The sequence below is a fragment of the Meleagris gallopavo genome, chromosome 22, assembly GCF_905368555.1.
Source record: "Meleagris gallopavo chromosome 22, MGAL_WU_HG_1.1, whole genome shotgun sequence".
Classification (NCBI taxonomy): Eukaryota; Metazoa; Chordata; class Aves; order Galliformes; family Phasianidae; genus Meleagris; species Meleagris gallopavo.
This window is the reverse complement of record NC_139425.1, coordinates 9,624,994-9,640,697: the sequence shown is the minus strand read 5'-3', so window position 1 is coordinate 9,640,697 and position 15,704 is coordinate 9,624,994. Positions and strand designations below refer to the sequence as shown.

The following is a 15,704-nucleotide window of genomic DNA, read 5'->3' as shown; positions in this document are numbered from 1 at the left end:
CAATGGGGCCACATCCTGCATGGGGCTCTGCTCTGCACGGGGCTTTGCTCTGCATAACAGCACAGCAAGGAGAAAATATGCACCCTGAACTGGCTGGGATCACTATGCACCTCACACTGTGTTTTGCTCCAGCTGGGAGTGCCAGCAGCTCCCTGCTGCTGCAGGAGGGATGGTTTTCTTCCTGCTTGTTTTCTTTCTTTTTCCTAAAATTCAATAAATCCTCTCAGCTTTGTTGCTTGTGAAGTTCTAGCGAGGTGAGAAGAGCCAATTTCACTGCATTTCTAAAAAGGTCAATATCAGCAGAGGAGGAGGAAATTCAGATTTCTGTGTATGTGGAGGAGGGAAAGGGGCAGTGAGCAGCAAACCCCCGGGGCTGTGGGGTCCCTGCAAATGAGCCCCTGAGCAGCCCCATGTTTGGAGGGGGAGCATCCCCATTCACGCACCATAGTGCTCCCACAGGGACAGTGTTGGAATATTCCCTCGCCCTGACTCAATGGCTGAAATCTTTCACTTTCTTTTCCCTAGCTGGAGGGCAGGGAATGAGTGGAATCACAGGACGAGCAGGAGAGCAGCAAATGGAAACAACAGTCTGACTTTATTTGCAGAGCAGGAGATGGTGTGCGGTGCCACCTGGGTGCCTGCTCTGCCACGGCCCTGGGGTGTCCCTGGCACCGGTGGCACTGGGGAATGCGACTAGAAATGTCACCTCCTTTCAATCATCAGCTGGGATTTGGGGACGGTGCTGGTATGGATGGCACTGTCACAGCCCCCTGAAGGGTTGGGAGTTTGCAAGAGCCCGGGAGGGGTAGAGCTCTGCAAAAGGGCCTGGACAAAGCCTGGGCAGCATTGGGAAGGAATAAATAGAGCCTGGGACCAGAGAGCAGGGAACCAGGCATGTGGATGAGGACAGAGAAAGGACGTGGAGCATCTCCTGTGCAGCATCCCCTGGAACGTGCTGACCCCTGGGCTTCCACTGCTGCTGACTCAGCTCCCTTTTTAATTCACAAAGTGGAGCCAGGCACTGGTGACTGCCCTGCTTTTAATTTCTTTGCCTGGTTGGGTCATCTTATTTGCCTCCGATAACGTTATCTCCTAGGACACTGGAAGACAGCCCAGTTCGAAGGGAGAACGAAGCTCCAAGGCATTGACACCAGCAGAGCCCGCAGCTCTCCCAGCCACTCCGAGTGCCGGGCACCACTCGTGTGCAAAGGCATCAGCATCCCATGTGCAGCTCCTGTTTATCCCACAAATGGCCGTGCTGGAGTTGCCCACGCTGCTCAGCCCTGTCCGTTGCTGGTTCTTTTTGCAGTCTCTCCCATCAGGCTCAGACGGGCCAAAGTTCACCTGTCCCACTGACTGCTTTGCTAATTTTCCTCCAGTTGGGAACCACGTCTGTTGAAGAAAGCATCCCATCTCTGCCCAGAAATGTATTCATAAAAAAGAAAGAGATAGAAGAAAGAGAAAAGCCCTGGAGTGGCTCGGGAGCTGTCTCTTCGTATTCCAAGCATGCTGCTCAGGTCTCGTATCTGCGGTGCACAGTCCATCCCAGAGCTGCTCGGTTCACAGTGTTGGTACAATCTGCCAAACAGACGGATCAGCTAGGAGACATTTCCGAAAGACGCTGGAACAAGGAGGGGAGAGGAAGGAATGAACAGCCTGCAGGGTTGGAGCCTGCCTGGGAGAATCCCACCCTTCCAGTGCACCTTGCCACCAACAGACTTTGTGCTGCGTACCACAACCCATCCCTGTGCACCACAGCTTGTACCCCACAACCCATCCCCGAGCAGCACAGCCCATGCACAGCTCATCATGCTCACACACCCACTTCTCTCCTTGTTCCCACAGCTGTATTCTCCCCATGGTTCCCCTCCCTGTCCCAGTCCTACCTTGGCTGAGCAGCTGCAGGTTCCGGACCTCCTCGCGCACCTGGAGCTGCAGGACCTGCTGCAGCACCTCCTGCCGCTGCGCCTCGTGGGTGATGCCCATACGCTGCAGCTTCTCCCCATTGAGCCTCAGCAGAGCCCGACCTGCAAGCACAGCAAGGCTCAGCAGCTGCCCAGTGGCCATGGGCACCGCGGGGACGTCGGGAGTACATGGCTGGGGACACTGTCAGTGTGAAAATCAGCTGGGGTGCGTGTCCATGTAATGGGAACAAGGGAGAGAAAAAGAACCAAATCCTAAGATGGGATGGGATGGGATGGGATAGAATGGGATAGGATGGGATAGGGTAGGGTAGGGTAGGGTAGGGTAGGGTAGGGTAGGGTAGGGTAGAATGGAATGGAATGGAATGGAATGGAATGGAATGGAATGGAATGGAATAGAATAGAATAGAATAGAATAGAATAGAATAGAATAGAATAGAATAGAACAGAATAGAATAGAATAGAATAAAATAGAAGCCTGCCCCTGGCCTCCTGCATTTGGAGGTCATGGGGTGGCAGGCTGAGGTGCCAGCAGGACCAGAGCTGGCCCCAGCAATCACGTTCCCTGCCCCTGCAGGCAGGAGCTTTCCATTTCTCCATTCTCTACCCCACCTCCCTCATCAGGACGCATTCTCCTGACACCACGTGGGCTGATGGATGGGGGAAACAGGGCACCCATCAAAACCCATTAGTGCTGCCACCACCATCTAGCCACTCTCCTCCAGTCCAGGGGCTATTAAACAAGGCATTCACAACCAGCTTTTGTCCTTGTTCCCCAGCTAATGCTTCCTTTATTTCTCACACGGAGGGCTCGCTGAGCTCTTGCATTAGGGCTTTGCATTCCTCAAGGGCACAGGGCTGTGCATAGAGCTGCCCACGAGCCCATCCCTGGTCCCAGCAAAAAGGGGACACTGAGGGTCAGGGAGGATGATGCTTGCAGCTCTGTGCACTGCACTTTACACTCCATGGGTGCTGGCCAGCTCTGAGCTCTGCCCAGCCATGGACTTGTCGTAGTGGGACTGGAGCAGCGCTTTACACACAATGAGCACAAGGCACTGGGGGTAGCAGCAGTACCTGTGATGGCGTGGTGGGAGAACGCCTCGACGTAGATGAGATAGTTGTGTGGGCAATGCTTCTTCAGCCATTTGCACACATCCTGCTGGCTCCACAGCACCACTGGCTTGGTAAGGCTGCCCAGCGTTGGGCTGGTGTGGTAGATGCCATAGTGATCGCAGCCACGGCCCTACAAGGGAGATGGGAAGTGTCAGCGGGGCTCAGCACTACGGGGAGCAAACTCCTGCGATGGGTCCTGTCCCGTCTGCCCAGAGATGATTCCTTCAGAGGAAGAAGGCCCAGCTCACCACGCACCTCCCAGCCCAGTGGAGCGCTGCAAGGGTGCAGAACCACCCTTGGGGACATCACCTGGGTCCTATGGGCTCTGCCCTGGTGGCAGATGGAGGGACCTGAGTCCTGATGTGAGGGGCAGGAGGTGACACTGAATGCACAGCAGTGTACGGAGCCAGGCAGCTCCCTCTGTGCTGCAATGGCAGGGGGTTGGATTTCCAGGGTCCCTCCTGGCAAACTCCTCTCCCTTGTCTTGGGAAGTAAGGGGATGAGCTAGGAATCTGCTGGCATCAGAAAGGTCGACAGCACTTGGTCTGCAGTGTGCCAGCACCGACCTCTGTGTGTGAACATTGGCTAATTAAGCATGCCTAATAGAGGAGTAGAGATAATTAGTGCAACAGGGTCTCCAGACATCCCGCGGTTATTGAAATGAATGGCACATCCCTGAGTGATGTCAAATGGGAGGAAATGGAGGGCAGAGGGGTCAGAGATACTCCAGTGAGTTGCAGGGCTGGGAGCAATGCTGCATCCCCCTGCCATGCTGCATCCCATTGCCATGCTGCATCCCCCTGCCATGCTGCATCCCATTGCCATGCTGCATCCCCCTGCCATGCTGCATCCCCTTGCCATGCTGCATCCCCCTGCCATGCTGCATCCCATTGCCATGCTGCATCCCCCTGCCATGCTGCATACCCCTGCCATGCTGCATCCCCCTGCCACGCTGCATGCTGCTGCCCATGCTGCACCCCTGCACCTTGCTTCTGCTCCTGGGTTCTGGCTCTGGTTTCGCTGCCATGCAGCAGTAAGCAGTGCAGGGGCTGAGCCTGGCTGCTGCTGAGCGCTCTCCTCATACCACCACATACAGAGATGACGGTGAGCTCCCAGCAGCTATTACCCAACTAACCTCAGGGGCACTGGGGAAGAGGTGACTGACAACCCGCAATTTCTCCAGCCAGAAACGTGCTCGAATCCTCTTGTTTCTTGAGCTCCATTTCACAAAAGGGGGCTATATCCGTGCTCCAGGTTCCTGTGCTGCAGGTACCCCTGCACATTGCAGCCCTATGCCCTGGGTGCAGGCGCTCAGTGGGAGCAGCAGGACGTGGGGATGGCTGTAATGGATGCTGGGCTGCTTTTCCAGGCGGCTGAGCTGCGCTGTCTCTCTGATGAACTCTCAGCCGTGAACGGAGGCGAGCAGGCAGCAGCAATGCCCAGCAGTGGGGGTTGGATAGGGGAAGCCCAGACAGCAGTATGAGGACCCAAAGGAAGCAATTGGAGTCACCTCCACTCTCTGGGCTGTTTTCCCTTGTTTGTGGCACAATTAGAAGCTTTCTCACTCCCAAACCCCAGTGGGAGGGACTGGGAGGCACAGCTGTTGCATGGGGAGCTGCTCTGCTCTGTGCTGTGTCCCCATCGGGAGTGAAGGGGACATGGAGGTGATGGGGACCGAAGGGCCCCAGCAATGCCCCGAGCCCTCAGGCACCATGAGCACAGGAGCCAGGTTCTGCTGCTCCCTCAGCATCCTGGGTTAGCAGAGCACCAAAAGCTACAATGATTTTGATGCTCGGGGTTACAGAGCACCAAAGATCTGTCCCACTTCTCCCCATGGCAGCACAGAGCATGGCAGCAGGGGGTAGCCGGGAACCTTGGCCTCACTGCTTCATTGCTGCACATGAGTGCCATAAAGTTCCCAGTTTTAGCCAAGTTCCGACAATTTCCCTCCTAAGAGACATAACAAAGTCCTCTGTTCTTTTAAGGCATTACAAGGAATTCGGCTCTGGCGCATCTCTTGCAAAACGGTGCCAACTTCCAGCTCTGAGCAGGGAGGAGTTACAATGCAAAGCTCACCCAGCACAGCCCAGAACCACAAAACCCAGCAGTGAAAATCCTGACCCTGGAACTGAGCAATACCTGGGAGCCCTCTGTGCCCGGCTGCCGCAGGAGTTTGATGGCACGGCTGCCCTCGCCGCGCTGGCTGCGCCCGTCGTGCCAGGTGAGGCTGGTGCCAGGGCTGCGCTGCAGGCGGTAGCTGAGGTTCTCAGCTGACACCGTGTGCTCCAGGAGGCTGCGACAGAAGCTGAAGTGAGCGGCGGCGGCGGCAGCTGCAGAAGGAAAGGGGGTGAGAGGTGTCTGCCCTGCACCCAGGACCCCCAAAATGCCCCTTTAGCTGCAAGCTGCCCAGCTGTATCCTTTCCCTTTCCATCAGCCTCTTTCTGATGGAAACTCTTTTCTGATCCAGTCAGATGGATTCCAGAGACCAGGTGGAGTAAAGCTGTTCCCATGGGGTTGGAGAAGAAGACCTGTGGCACACCAATGGGTGCAGGTTGGCCTGGAGCTGGGGGTGTGTGGGGCGTGCATGCTCTCCAACGTGCTCACCTTTGCAGCAACCATGGCCAGATTCAGTCCTTTGCCCTTACCTCTGTAAGCTCACCTCATCACATTTTGTTTGACTGCATTGCAATGAAGATGCAGAGCTCTCCTGCAGGCCAAAGGGGATTAGATGTTGCTGGGGATGTGTGGGTAGAAGAAGGTTCGGGATGAGCCGCGCTGATCTGCAGCAGCATCCCCATCTCACCTGCCCCCAAACGCCCCTTAAAGCAGAGCAGGAAAGCACCAGCGGCTGAGAATAACCCAGGGCTGGGAGGGCTGGAGGGGATCCGCTGCTGCTCGGCCCCAGTGGGTGCAGAGGGGAGGAGGTTTCACCTCTCCCACACACCTTTATGCGAGGGGAAGGTGGGATGTAAATGCTGCCTGTGCAATTTATAGCCAGGACAGAAATAAATGTGTTTGAAGGCTGGATGTGTTGGATCCTGTAGGAAATGGGAAGTGAAAAGCGGAATGTCAGAGTTGGCTCCATGAGTGCTGCTCCAGCTTTGGATCAGCCTCCCAAGCCCTCTCTCGAGGGGCCAGAAAAGGGGATGGTTGGGTATGAGCTGAACAAAACCATGAGCACCTGTGCTGGGAGAGCAGCAGCTCCGTGTCCCAGCAATGTGGACAGCATGTGCCATGCCATGCCCTCTCCTGGCCTCCCAGTTTCAAAACCCATCTTTGGGAAACAGCAGCCTGACCCTAAAACTTTGCTCTTGCTCAGGTTTGTTTGGAAAACAAGGTCTTGCCCTGGGAGCAGGGGGTTTGCAGAAAACAAATGGATTGGAGTTGCATAGAGATGCTCTGTGCCCAGGGATGGAGCTGTGCCGGGGCTGTCCCTGCAGAAGGGCTCTGCCACCGTGGGGACCTTTAGCCAGAGGTGACCACAGAGCACCAAGTGCCATCATTGTGGCTCACGGAGCAGCAGGACGTGGGTATCTCTGCTCCTCTTGCAGCACGGCTCAAGGCAAAGCAGGAAAGCCAGTGAGAGCAGATGGGAGAGAGGGGGGAAGCAATGGGGGAAATGAGCCCAGAATAGCAGTGAGCAGGGAGAGCTGGGGTTCTAATCTGTGCTGGGGGCACCTCACAGCTCCCCACTCCCACATCCCAGCCCCGGGGACCCCAGGTTCCCATCATGGGCACTGAAGGAGTGCAGAGCCAGAACTCCCATCCCCTCCATCCTTTCCATGTGGCTTCACCATGGCGCAGGGCAGAGCTGCTGCCTGCGTGGATGGAGTGCCGGAGCCACGGACCATCTTCAGAGCAAAGGGGGAACGGAGGAAAATCTTCTCCTCTCATCCCCATTCCAGCATTGCATCCCTCCCTCCCAAACCAAACCAAACGAGCCTCCCCATCCCTTCCGGATGCCGCACCGCCCCCCAGCCCCGGGCCCCCTCACCTGGCTCAGGTGCGCCCTGCGAGCCGCGGATGCTGGCGACGCAGCAGAGGGACGGGCGGCCCTGCTGCATCCCGGCGGGAGGAGAGATGCGCGCGAGCGCTCGGCACCGGCTGTCACCAGCGCCGCTCCATCCCTTCCTCCCCTCATGCCTCTTCCACACCTGACTGCCTCCGCTGATTGCCTCCTTCCTTCTGCCAATAAACGGCGGCCGCACGCTCGCCCCGCATCCGGGAGCTCCGGCTGAGCAGCCCCCGCCGGCCTCACACGGGGGGGCACAAAGCTGCCGGTCCCCTGCCCAGCATCCTACCGAGCCGCAGCCCGAGGGCCTTAATCCCACCCGCGCCCTTGGATTTGGAGAGATGCTCCGTGCTCTCCCCGCGTGCTCCCGGCTAATCCGGCGATGGGGCCGGGGGGGCTCGGCCAGCTGGAACAGAGTGAGCAGCAGTTGGGCATCAAAGCACACCGTGGCCAGGAAAAGCCATGGCAAAGCCAGGCACGGCCTCAGCACCCTGCTCAGGATGCTCAGCTCCTCTGCTCCCATTGGGCACAGGGGGTTTTCCAAATTCCCCCCAAGCCCTGTGGACCCTGCTCCACAGAATGAGTGCCTGCAGCCTTGGGAATCGCTGCTGGCTCCTTTTCCCTCGGTGGCTTTCATGCATTTTGGGCACTCCTCCAGCAGCGTGGGGCAGCCATGGAGCGCAGAGGCCGTGCTGCTACGTGGCCCTGCCTTCCTCTCACCCTGCACATGGTCTCTCTGTATTTTTCCCCCTCTGGACACTTTTAGGGCTGGCTGCAAAGTGCTGCAGGAGCTCAGTGCAGCAGCAGCACCACTGGAGGGGGAGATTGATGGGAACCTCCTGGGAATGTGGCACAGAGACAGAAAGCTGAGGATGGGATGTCTGAATCCCAGTGCATCCTTGGCAGCGGGATCAGTACCTTCTGCAAATGCACTTCGTGTCTGCACACATGTGTTGTGCTTCCCCAAGGAATGCAGTTGCAAGCAGCCCAAGTTCATGTGCTAATGGTGCAAGGAGCATGGCACAGAGATGTGAGGAGCAGCTTGCTCTGTGCCCGATGCCATCAGTGTCCCCCATTCCTGCCCTGCTGCAGGGACGCATTTGCCATGGGGAGTGGAGGGGCTCCCAGGGGTGACACTGCAGCATCAGCCCCTGGGAGACGTTCGCTTTGCAGGGAATAAACCCCACATTGATGTGCTTGGTGTCTCCAAGGGGAAGAGACATTTAGCACCAAATGGTGCGAGAGATTTTCCTGCAGTCAGAGGGGGATTTGTGGCAGGGATTCGCCGGAGTGCTCAGCCTGCTGCTGCTCCTCGAGGTGAGGCCAGGGCTGAGAGCTGAGCTCTCCAGGAACCGCTGGGATAGGGGAATTGAGCACAGCTCTACTCGCAGGGCGGCTCTTTGAGGGATTTGTCTCACTTTCAGCAGTGTCTACACGAGCCACAAGCCTGCCTGGCATTGCCATTGTCCCAGGCTCCTCAGTTCCTTCCCTGCGGCTTCACCGCCATGCAGGGCAGAGCTGCTGCTGGCACGGAGCCCTGGAGGCAGGGAGCACTGTGATGCTCTCTGAGACCCCCACGGTATAAAGTGCTGGAAGCTGGACTTCTACAATGTTCTACAAACCAGGTCCTGCCCTGAGACGTTCCCAAATTCCTGCTGGCCCCGAGCAGGATGGGACCAAACCCAAAGCAAAGCAATGACCCCATGGAGCTCACACTCTCCAGGTCACCCCTGAGGCACATCTGGCTCAGTCCCTTGCTGCCGTTAGCACCATCCCATCATTCTCCTCATAATTCCCTGCTTGTGAAGGTGAAAGCCTGAGCCCCTCACATGGCTGGGGACGGAGCCAAGTGGGAAGGGAGGAGGAAAGGAACAAAAGGCAATGTCCTTCCTATGGCTGTATGTGTCTTTGTGGGTGTCTGTGCTGCTGAGGCCATGGACACTGCCAAGGGGTCCCTGATCACCTTGGGGCAAGGATGTGGGCAGGGAAGGAACTCCTGGTAGGAGCCCACCAGCACATGCACACACACCACATGCAGAGAGCCCATTCCATGTCCCCAAGCTTTTCCCAGGTGTCCCACCCTGCTCAGCACCCTGCTCCTGTCCTTGCACCCCTCTCTCCAGCTCAATAGCCCATTTCATTGGTATCCCGAAAACCGGGGATGAAAATAGGGATGGACAGGCAGACACCCACCTTCCCAGGATGGAGGGGGCTGCATATGGGAATGAAGGTGCAGACCCCCAGGATGGAGGAGACAGCACGTGGGGATGGAGGACAAATCCTGAGGATAGAGGGCAGACTCATGGGGTGGAGAGGACACTGCAGGGGGGATGGAAAGCAGAGATGGGAGATGGACCCCGACATGGAGGGGCAGAGCCTCAGGGACGGAGGGAGCAAACAGCATTAACGGAGGGAACGGAGCCCAGGAACAGAGGGGACGTTCCACCAAGGATGGAGGACGTACAGCGGGATGGAGGGAGGAGCTGGGGACAGGAGGGTGATGGAGGCAGCCCCCAGGACGGATATACATGCATTTCGGGTAGGAGGACCTGACCCCCGCGGTGCACCTGAGCCCCTCCCTCCCCCCACCACCGCCGCTACCTTCCATGTCCTTGGCTTCGCCGCAGCTCATCCTCCGCTCGGAAGGGGCCGCGCTCCGGCGGGGACGGAGCCCCGCGCCCCCCAGCGCCGCCGCCGGCACCGGGAGCTCCGGGCCCGCCCCGCCCCGGTGCCCGCGCCGGGGGCGGTGCCGCTCTCCGCCACCCCCGGGCGCTCCGCCCGCCGCTCCGCTCCGCGCCGCCCCGCCGCCAGCACGGTGCTGCCCGGACCTGGTGCTGCCCGATCCCCGGTGATATCTGCCCGGTGATGCTCTGTCTCCGGTGATGCTCGGTCCCTGCTGCTATCCGCTCAGTGATGCCCAATCCCTGGTCCCACCCAATCGCCGGTGTTGCCCAGTTCCCGATGAGCCCAATTCCCGGCGATGCCCGATCCCCAGTGCTGCCTGCTGCCTGGTGATGCTCAGTCCCTGCTGCTGTGCACTCGGTGATGACCCAAGCCATGGTGACAAGCCCAATTCCTAGAGACACCTGATTCCCAATGATGCCCAGCCTCCAGTGATGCCCAACCCCCAGTGATACCCAATTCCCAGCCATGCTCAGTCCCTGGTTGCACCTGATCTCCAGTGATACCCAATTCCCAATGATCCTTGCTCCCTACTGATGCCCACTGCCCAGTGATACCTTCCCTACCTCCCACCCCTGCCCCAGATTCAGAACCCTACCTCCTCCAGGCACATACCCCCAGCTGCCTCCAGCCCACTGCAGCCAAGCACTGGATTTGGGGACACATGGGTTGGTTATTGGACGGGGACTGGGACCCAGCTATGTATCCAGGATGAGGACAAGCAGGTGTCTGTGCCGTGATGCATTGCTGGGAGCACTTTCCCTTTTCAAAGCACTCCCTGTCGCAGACCCATCCCAGCACTGAGCAATGCCCTGCCCTTGTTTTAAGATCAGAAAAACTCATGTTTGTGGAATGCTGGCTCCAAAATCACACCCTGTCCTCAGCAGAGTTCCAGGGGCTGAGAGCACAGCAGGTGTGCCGCGGTGTCACTGAGCTGGAATGAGGCTGTGCACAAAAACTAACATTGCTGCAGCAGCAAAGTGGCTTATGTTTGGGTGGCACAGTCTTATTTCAGCACACAGCACTTGTAAAAAACACCACAAGATTTTGCAAAATGTTGTAAGAAAATTGCAAAAGTTCAGATGCTCATGCAGGAGTTGCTTCGGATGGGGCTCAGCTCACACATCCCTCTGCACAGTGTGGGTGCAGCCCTTCCTTGCTCAGCTTGCCCCTCTTTAAAGCAGAAAACAGACAGCCCCAGCAGCGCACACAGCACAGCACTGAGCTGACACCACACCACCTCCCAGGCCTTGCTATTGGCATCCCTTTTATTACCTCTGCAAAAGAGAAGCTCAGGCAGCACTGTTTATCACAGGCATCCGACTCCTTCAAATACCCAGCGAGCTATTTTCCATTACTCCAAAATTTCCGGTTCTCCTTCAGTCTCTGCACACGGAGCTTCGGAGCCTAGGCAGAAATCTTCAGAGAGCAGAACGTGTGTGCAGGGCCCTTGGCAGGGAAAGGCAAACGGTGCCTGAAAAATGTGTGCAGATTGCGCCAAGCTGTTATTAGAAATAAGCACTGCTCCCAGCCATTGCTTTGCTTGGTTTTTCAGTGGTAATTGCACTTCTCCAAGAAAGGTTTAATGTGTGACGGGGAAAGAATTTTGCTCCTCTTCACTGCTTGCAAACAGGTCGGTGCAGATCTGCTGTCCCCATGGTGCGTGGCAATGCTGTGGGAACCACTGAGCTGTGGTTCTTCTGTTTTCAGGATAAAACTGTCCCGAGGAGCTGCAAAGCCTCTGGGTTATCACCCTGGTCCTGCTGTGGCTGAGCATCCCCCAATGTTTCTGCAGTACCCAGGAGACCACCTGCACGCACCCATGGAGAAGGATGAACCCACAGATGGGCACTTCTCCGATGTGTCAACTTGGATGAAAAAGACACGAGTTAGGAAATTTTTGGTTTCCCTTTGGGTCTCTCAGTGCATGGCTGAGAGCTCTCTGCAGCCCAAGAAAACAGGAAAAACAGGGGGAAAGCTCTGAGCCCAAACTCAGAGCATGGCTTGGGGAGGGAAAGTTGGTGCTCTGTGCCCTGTGCCCATTCCCATGCCCATTTCCATCCCATCCCCATCCCTGTGCTCATCCCCTTCCCATTCCCATCCCATCCTCATCCCATTCTCATCCCCATTCCCATCCCATCCTCATCCATTCTCATCCCCATCCTCATCCTATCCTCATCCCATCCCACTCCATCCTCTTTCTACCCCCATCCCATTCTCATTCCCCTCCTTATTCCATCCCCATCCCGATCCCCATCCCTATCTCTACCCCCATCCCCACCCGCCAGCAGCCCCGCAGAAGTGTGCCTGCAGATGGGATGATTCAGCACGCTCCTTATTCAGAGGATGAAGGATGTCATTAAACACCAGCTCTCCTCCCGCTGCAGCCGAGGAAGGATAAGAAAGAGGAGATAAAAAGACTTCAGATGGAAGTTATTTGTCTAAGGAGAAACGTGGCTGATTTCCCTGGTGCTCTGCTCCCTATCGAAAACCCCAAAGCAGCGGGAGGAGGGAGCACCCATCCAGAGGACCATAGCACCCATGGGTGGCATTGGCCACGGGCTCTGGACTGGGGGAGACTTGAGAACATGGGATGCCTTTTATTCAGAGGTTTCTACAGATATATGTAATTGGATTTTCACGCGTCACGGTTATTTTCAAGGCAGCGGTAATTATTTGAGAGCGCCGTCCTGTTTGCCTCCCTTCTCTCCACACGGATCTTTTTCCTTTTTAATATTGTTTCCCCAAATGAAACTGTAAATTCACAACTTAATCCAATCAGAGGACACACGCAGTGCCATCAGCTGCACGGGCACCTCGAGCCAGCACCGCAATCCACTTGCAGCAATAACAAAAGACTCAATGCAGCATTTTAATTCTTTACATAAAGAAGAAAAAGATACCTATATATATGAGCCTGGTGCTGTGTTTGCAGGGCCCAAGCAGGGCTGGAGGTGAGGGCATGGAGGCACGGCGCTGGTCCATATAGGGCCAAGCACTGGGCTCTGGGGGTCCTGTGTCTGTTGCTTCCCCTTTATCTCCATCTCCACCTTCACCTCCATCTCCACTCCCCACCTGAACATGGTTGGAACTTGCAGTGCCCCAAGGGGCATCAATCAGCAAATCCCCAGCCACCTCTTGGCCCAGGATGATGAACACCACAGGCACTGGGGTTTTCAGGCACCTTTACTAAAACCCGTAGCACTGCAGACAGGCTGGGGTTGGGCTCAAGCTCTACAATCTGGTGGGGCATGAGCCCACATCAGCAGGCCCTTTGGGAATCTCAGAATCACAGGGCCACTGAGGTTGGAAAAGAGCTCCAAGATTCCCAAGCCCAACCCAACCCACCGTGCCCACTGTCCCTCAGTGCCACAACTCTGTGTTCCAGATCACCTTCAGGCATGGTGACCCCACCACCTCCCTGGGCAGCTGTGCCACTTCATCACTGCTTCTTTCAGAGAAGAGAGTTGTCCCTCTCTCCCAGAGCAGGACTTAGGTCCAGCCCCAGCCAGGTGTTGTTAGCACTGCTCCAAGCTCTGTTGTGAGAACCACAGCAGGATCAGGGGTGGCTGCAGAATGGATGCCAGAGGTCCTATGTCACCAGCCTGCAGCACATGGGCTTGGTTTGGAGTGGAGCAGCTGCTGCAGCCACGTCCTGGGAGCCCCCACACAGTGATGCATGGGACTAATTAAAACCTAAGAAAGTCTATTTACCCAACGCTGCATTGATTTTGCTAAGTAGGACATCCTGTCCTCAGAGGATTTCACGGCACGGGGCGATAATCAAGTGAGAACAGGCTCCAAAAGTGTTAATTTAGCAGCCAAGCAGGTGGGATTAAAACCAATCCCTCTGGTTCAGCCTTTTCTCTCCCTTTCCCATCTGAAATCTGAACAATTCAGGTGCACAAAACGGCAAACACCTCTGCACAGGGCATTGCACAGCCCTGGGTGTAAGGCAGACTGATCTGCTTTGCTTTACCTCCCGGGGTTGGGACACCCCATCCACCTGTGGGCTGAGCAGAACAAACAGGGACACTGCAGGGGTGTGAACAAGCCCTGCAGTTTCTCATCCCCTGCTGCACTATGGGACACGTCAAACCCCCAACCCCAACGCCAGGTACCCCCTGCCCTGCTTTCCTTCTGCCCTGCTTTCCTCCTGCCCCAAGGGCAGGGACAGAGGCTTCTTTGTGACGGGCTGTGCAGGGCTGCCCGGCCCCCACGGGATCTGCATGGACGAGCTCCCATTTAAGTGATGATTTTTCACTTTGGAGCCTTTGTGAGCGATTACCACGCGTGTCCGCACAGACGTGCGCTGCATCCCCTGCAGATGCCAGCTTATAGGAATGCAGAAATCAGACTTGGAAAGCCTGGACACCAGCAGGAAGAGCCATGGGGATGTTGGGGATGGGAGGGTGATGAACTGCCCTTATCAGCATCATTTCTGGGAATTGTGGTACCTGTCCTAGGCAGGTCAGAGCACAGTGCCAGCGTTCAGACCTGGCTGCTCTGGTGTTGGGAGGAACCCTTGCACACCCAAATCAAAAATCACAGGGTCATTAAAGGCCACTAAAATCCCCAAGTCCAACCCCAACCCACCCACCATGCCCACCGACTGTGTCCCTCAGTGCCACATCTACCCTAAAAAGAGCAGGACACCAGTGGGTGAAGACATTTCAGGGCTGGATGCTGCACTGCTCTTCTCCAACAGCACTGGGAAACCCGTGCAGAGCTCACAGTTTGTGGTCAGGTATGACTCCAAACCTCAGGTTCCATCAGTTCCTGATGTTCCTGCACCCAGTATTTTGTAATAAACACCAGGAACACGCACAAAGATTATTAAAAATCATTTAGGATTGATTTTACTGAGCCTACAAATGAGTTTTCTCCTTGCTTGGAGCCGTGCCTGTGCTGCAGGCTCTGGCCAGATGTGTGAGCAGAGAATGTTGGGAGCTTCCAGCCACCCTCACCATGTGCTCACTCTGTGCTGCCCACCATGTTTTCTAGGAAATATCCCCCAAAGTGAAATTCCTGCAGCTCGTAAAGCCTCAGCAGAGAGCAGAAGACCCACCCCGGCCCTGGGCTTGTATGAGCCTGGCCATAACGGCTGTGAGAGCTGGGGAACAGCAGATGGGCTGGGGCCAAATCCTGCCCCAAAGCTGGGAAACGCCACAGCTCTGCTGGCACCCAACTGCTTGGCAAAAGGGAAGGGTTTTTTTTTCAGCTCCAGCCAAACCCAAAAATAGATGGGCAGTAAGCGGCTGGGGGTTGGGTTTGCCATTGTGCAGAATGGGGCTATTTGTCTTCACTGCAGCTGCTGTGATTTGCTCGGAGCTCAGGAACCCAGCAGGGAAGGATGGCCCCAAAAGCAGCCCTGACCCCAAAAGCCCCTTGCAGCCCCTGTGCCCTCCCGCCGCATGCATTTTGGGTGCCCTGAGCCCCTTGGATGAACAAAGAGCCATTGGTGCTGTTGTATGTGGGCATCCATCCCACAGTGTAGTGCTGCACTGAGTGGGGGAACTGTCCCAGGCAGTCCCAAAGGGCAGCAAAGGGGTGAAGGAGCACCCCCAGCCCCCCCTTTTCCCCTCCTGCCCTTTGCTCAGTGCAGAGGTGGCTCCCTTCTGCTCTGTAGACTCCAATGCAGGAAGGCACCACAGCTTCTAAACGGAGCAATCATCATCTTACCCACTAATTGCAAACGCAGAAGAAGAGGGATTGTGCTTGCAATTAATCAGTAAAGAGCTCCCAGTGCTTCAATGCCCTTCGTTGGGTGCAGTGTAGGGGGAGGAGAGGAGGGATTGCTGGAGGGAAACAGGGGGAAAGCGCTGGGGATGCTGCCCAGCTCAGAGCTGACCCTGGGGCACTGGGATGGGAGCACACATGCATGCACATATGGGGACATGCTTCACGCACAGAGTGCAAAGGGTGTATGTGTGTGTGTGTGTGTGTGTGAGTGGGCAACTGTGCAGGTGTGTGAG

General features: G+C 56.5%; 1 protein-coding gene across 2 annotated transcripts; it reads right to left on the bottom strand.

The window, feature by feature from the left end:
* Nucleotides 1–576: 576 nt before the first annotated feature.
* SAMD10 (sterile alpha motif domain containing 10) lies at nucleotides 577–9,792 on the bottom strand. 2 transcript variants are annotated; one of them, XM_085241795.1, is made up of 5 exons: nucleotides 9,649–9,792; nucleotides 5,175–5,365; nucleotides 2,997–3,165; nucleotides 1,887–2,027; nucleotides 577–1,621 (listed from the first exon to the last, which is right to left on the bottom strand). In XM_085241795.1, exons 1-5 carry the CDS (start codon nucleotides 9,677–9,679, stop codon nucleotides 1,599–1,601), a joined length of 555 nt encoding a protein of 184 aa, XP_085097921.1. In that variant the 5' UTR covers nucleotides 9,680–9,792; the 3' UTR covers nucleotides 577–1,598. The 2 variants fall into 2 exon arrangements, with proteins under 2 accessions (XP_085097921.1, XP_085097922.1); XM_085241796.1 differs by having other exon boundaries at nucleotides 577–1,578.
* Between the last annotated feature and the right edge of the window lie 5,912 nt (nucleotides 9,793–15,704).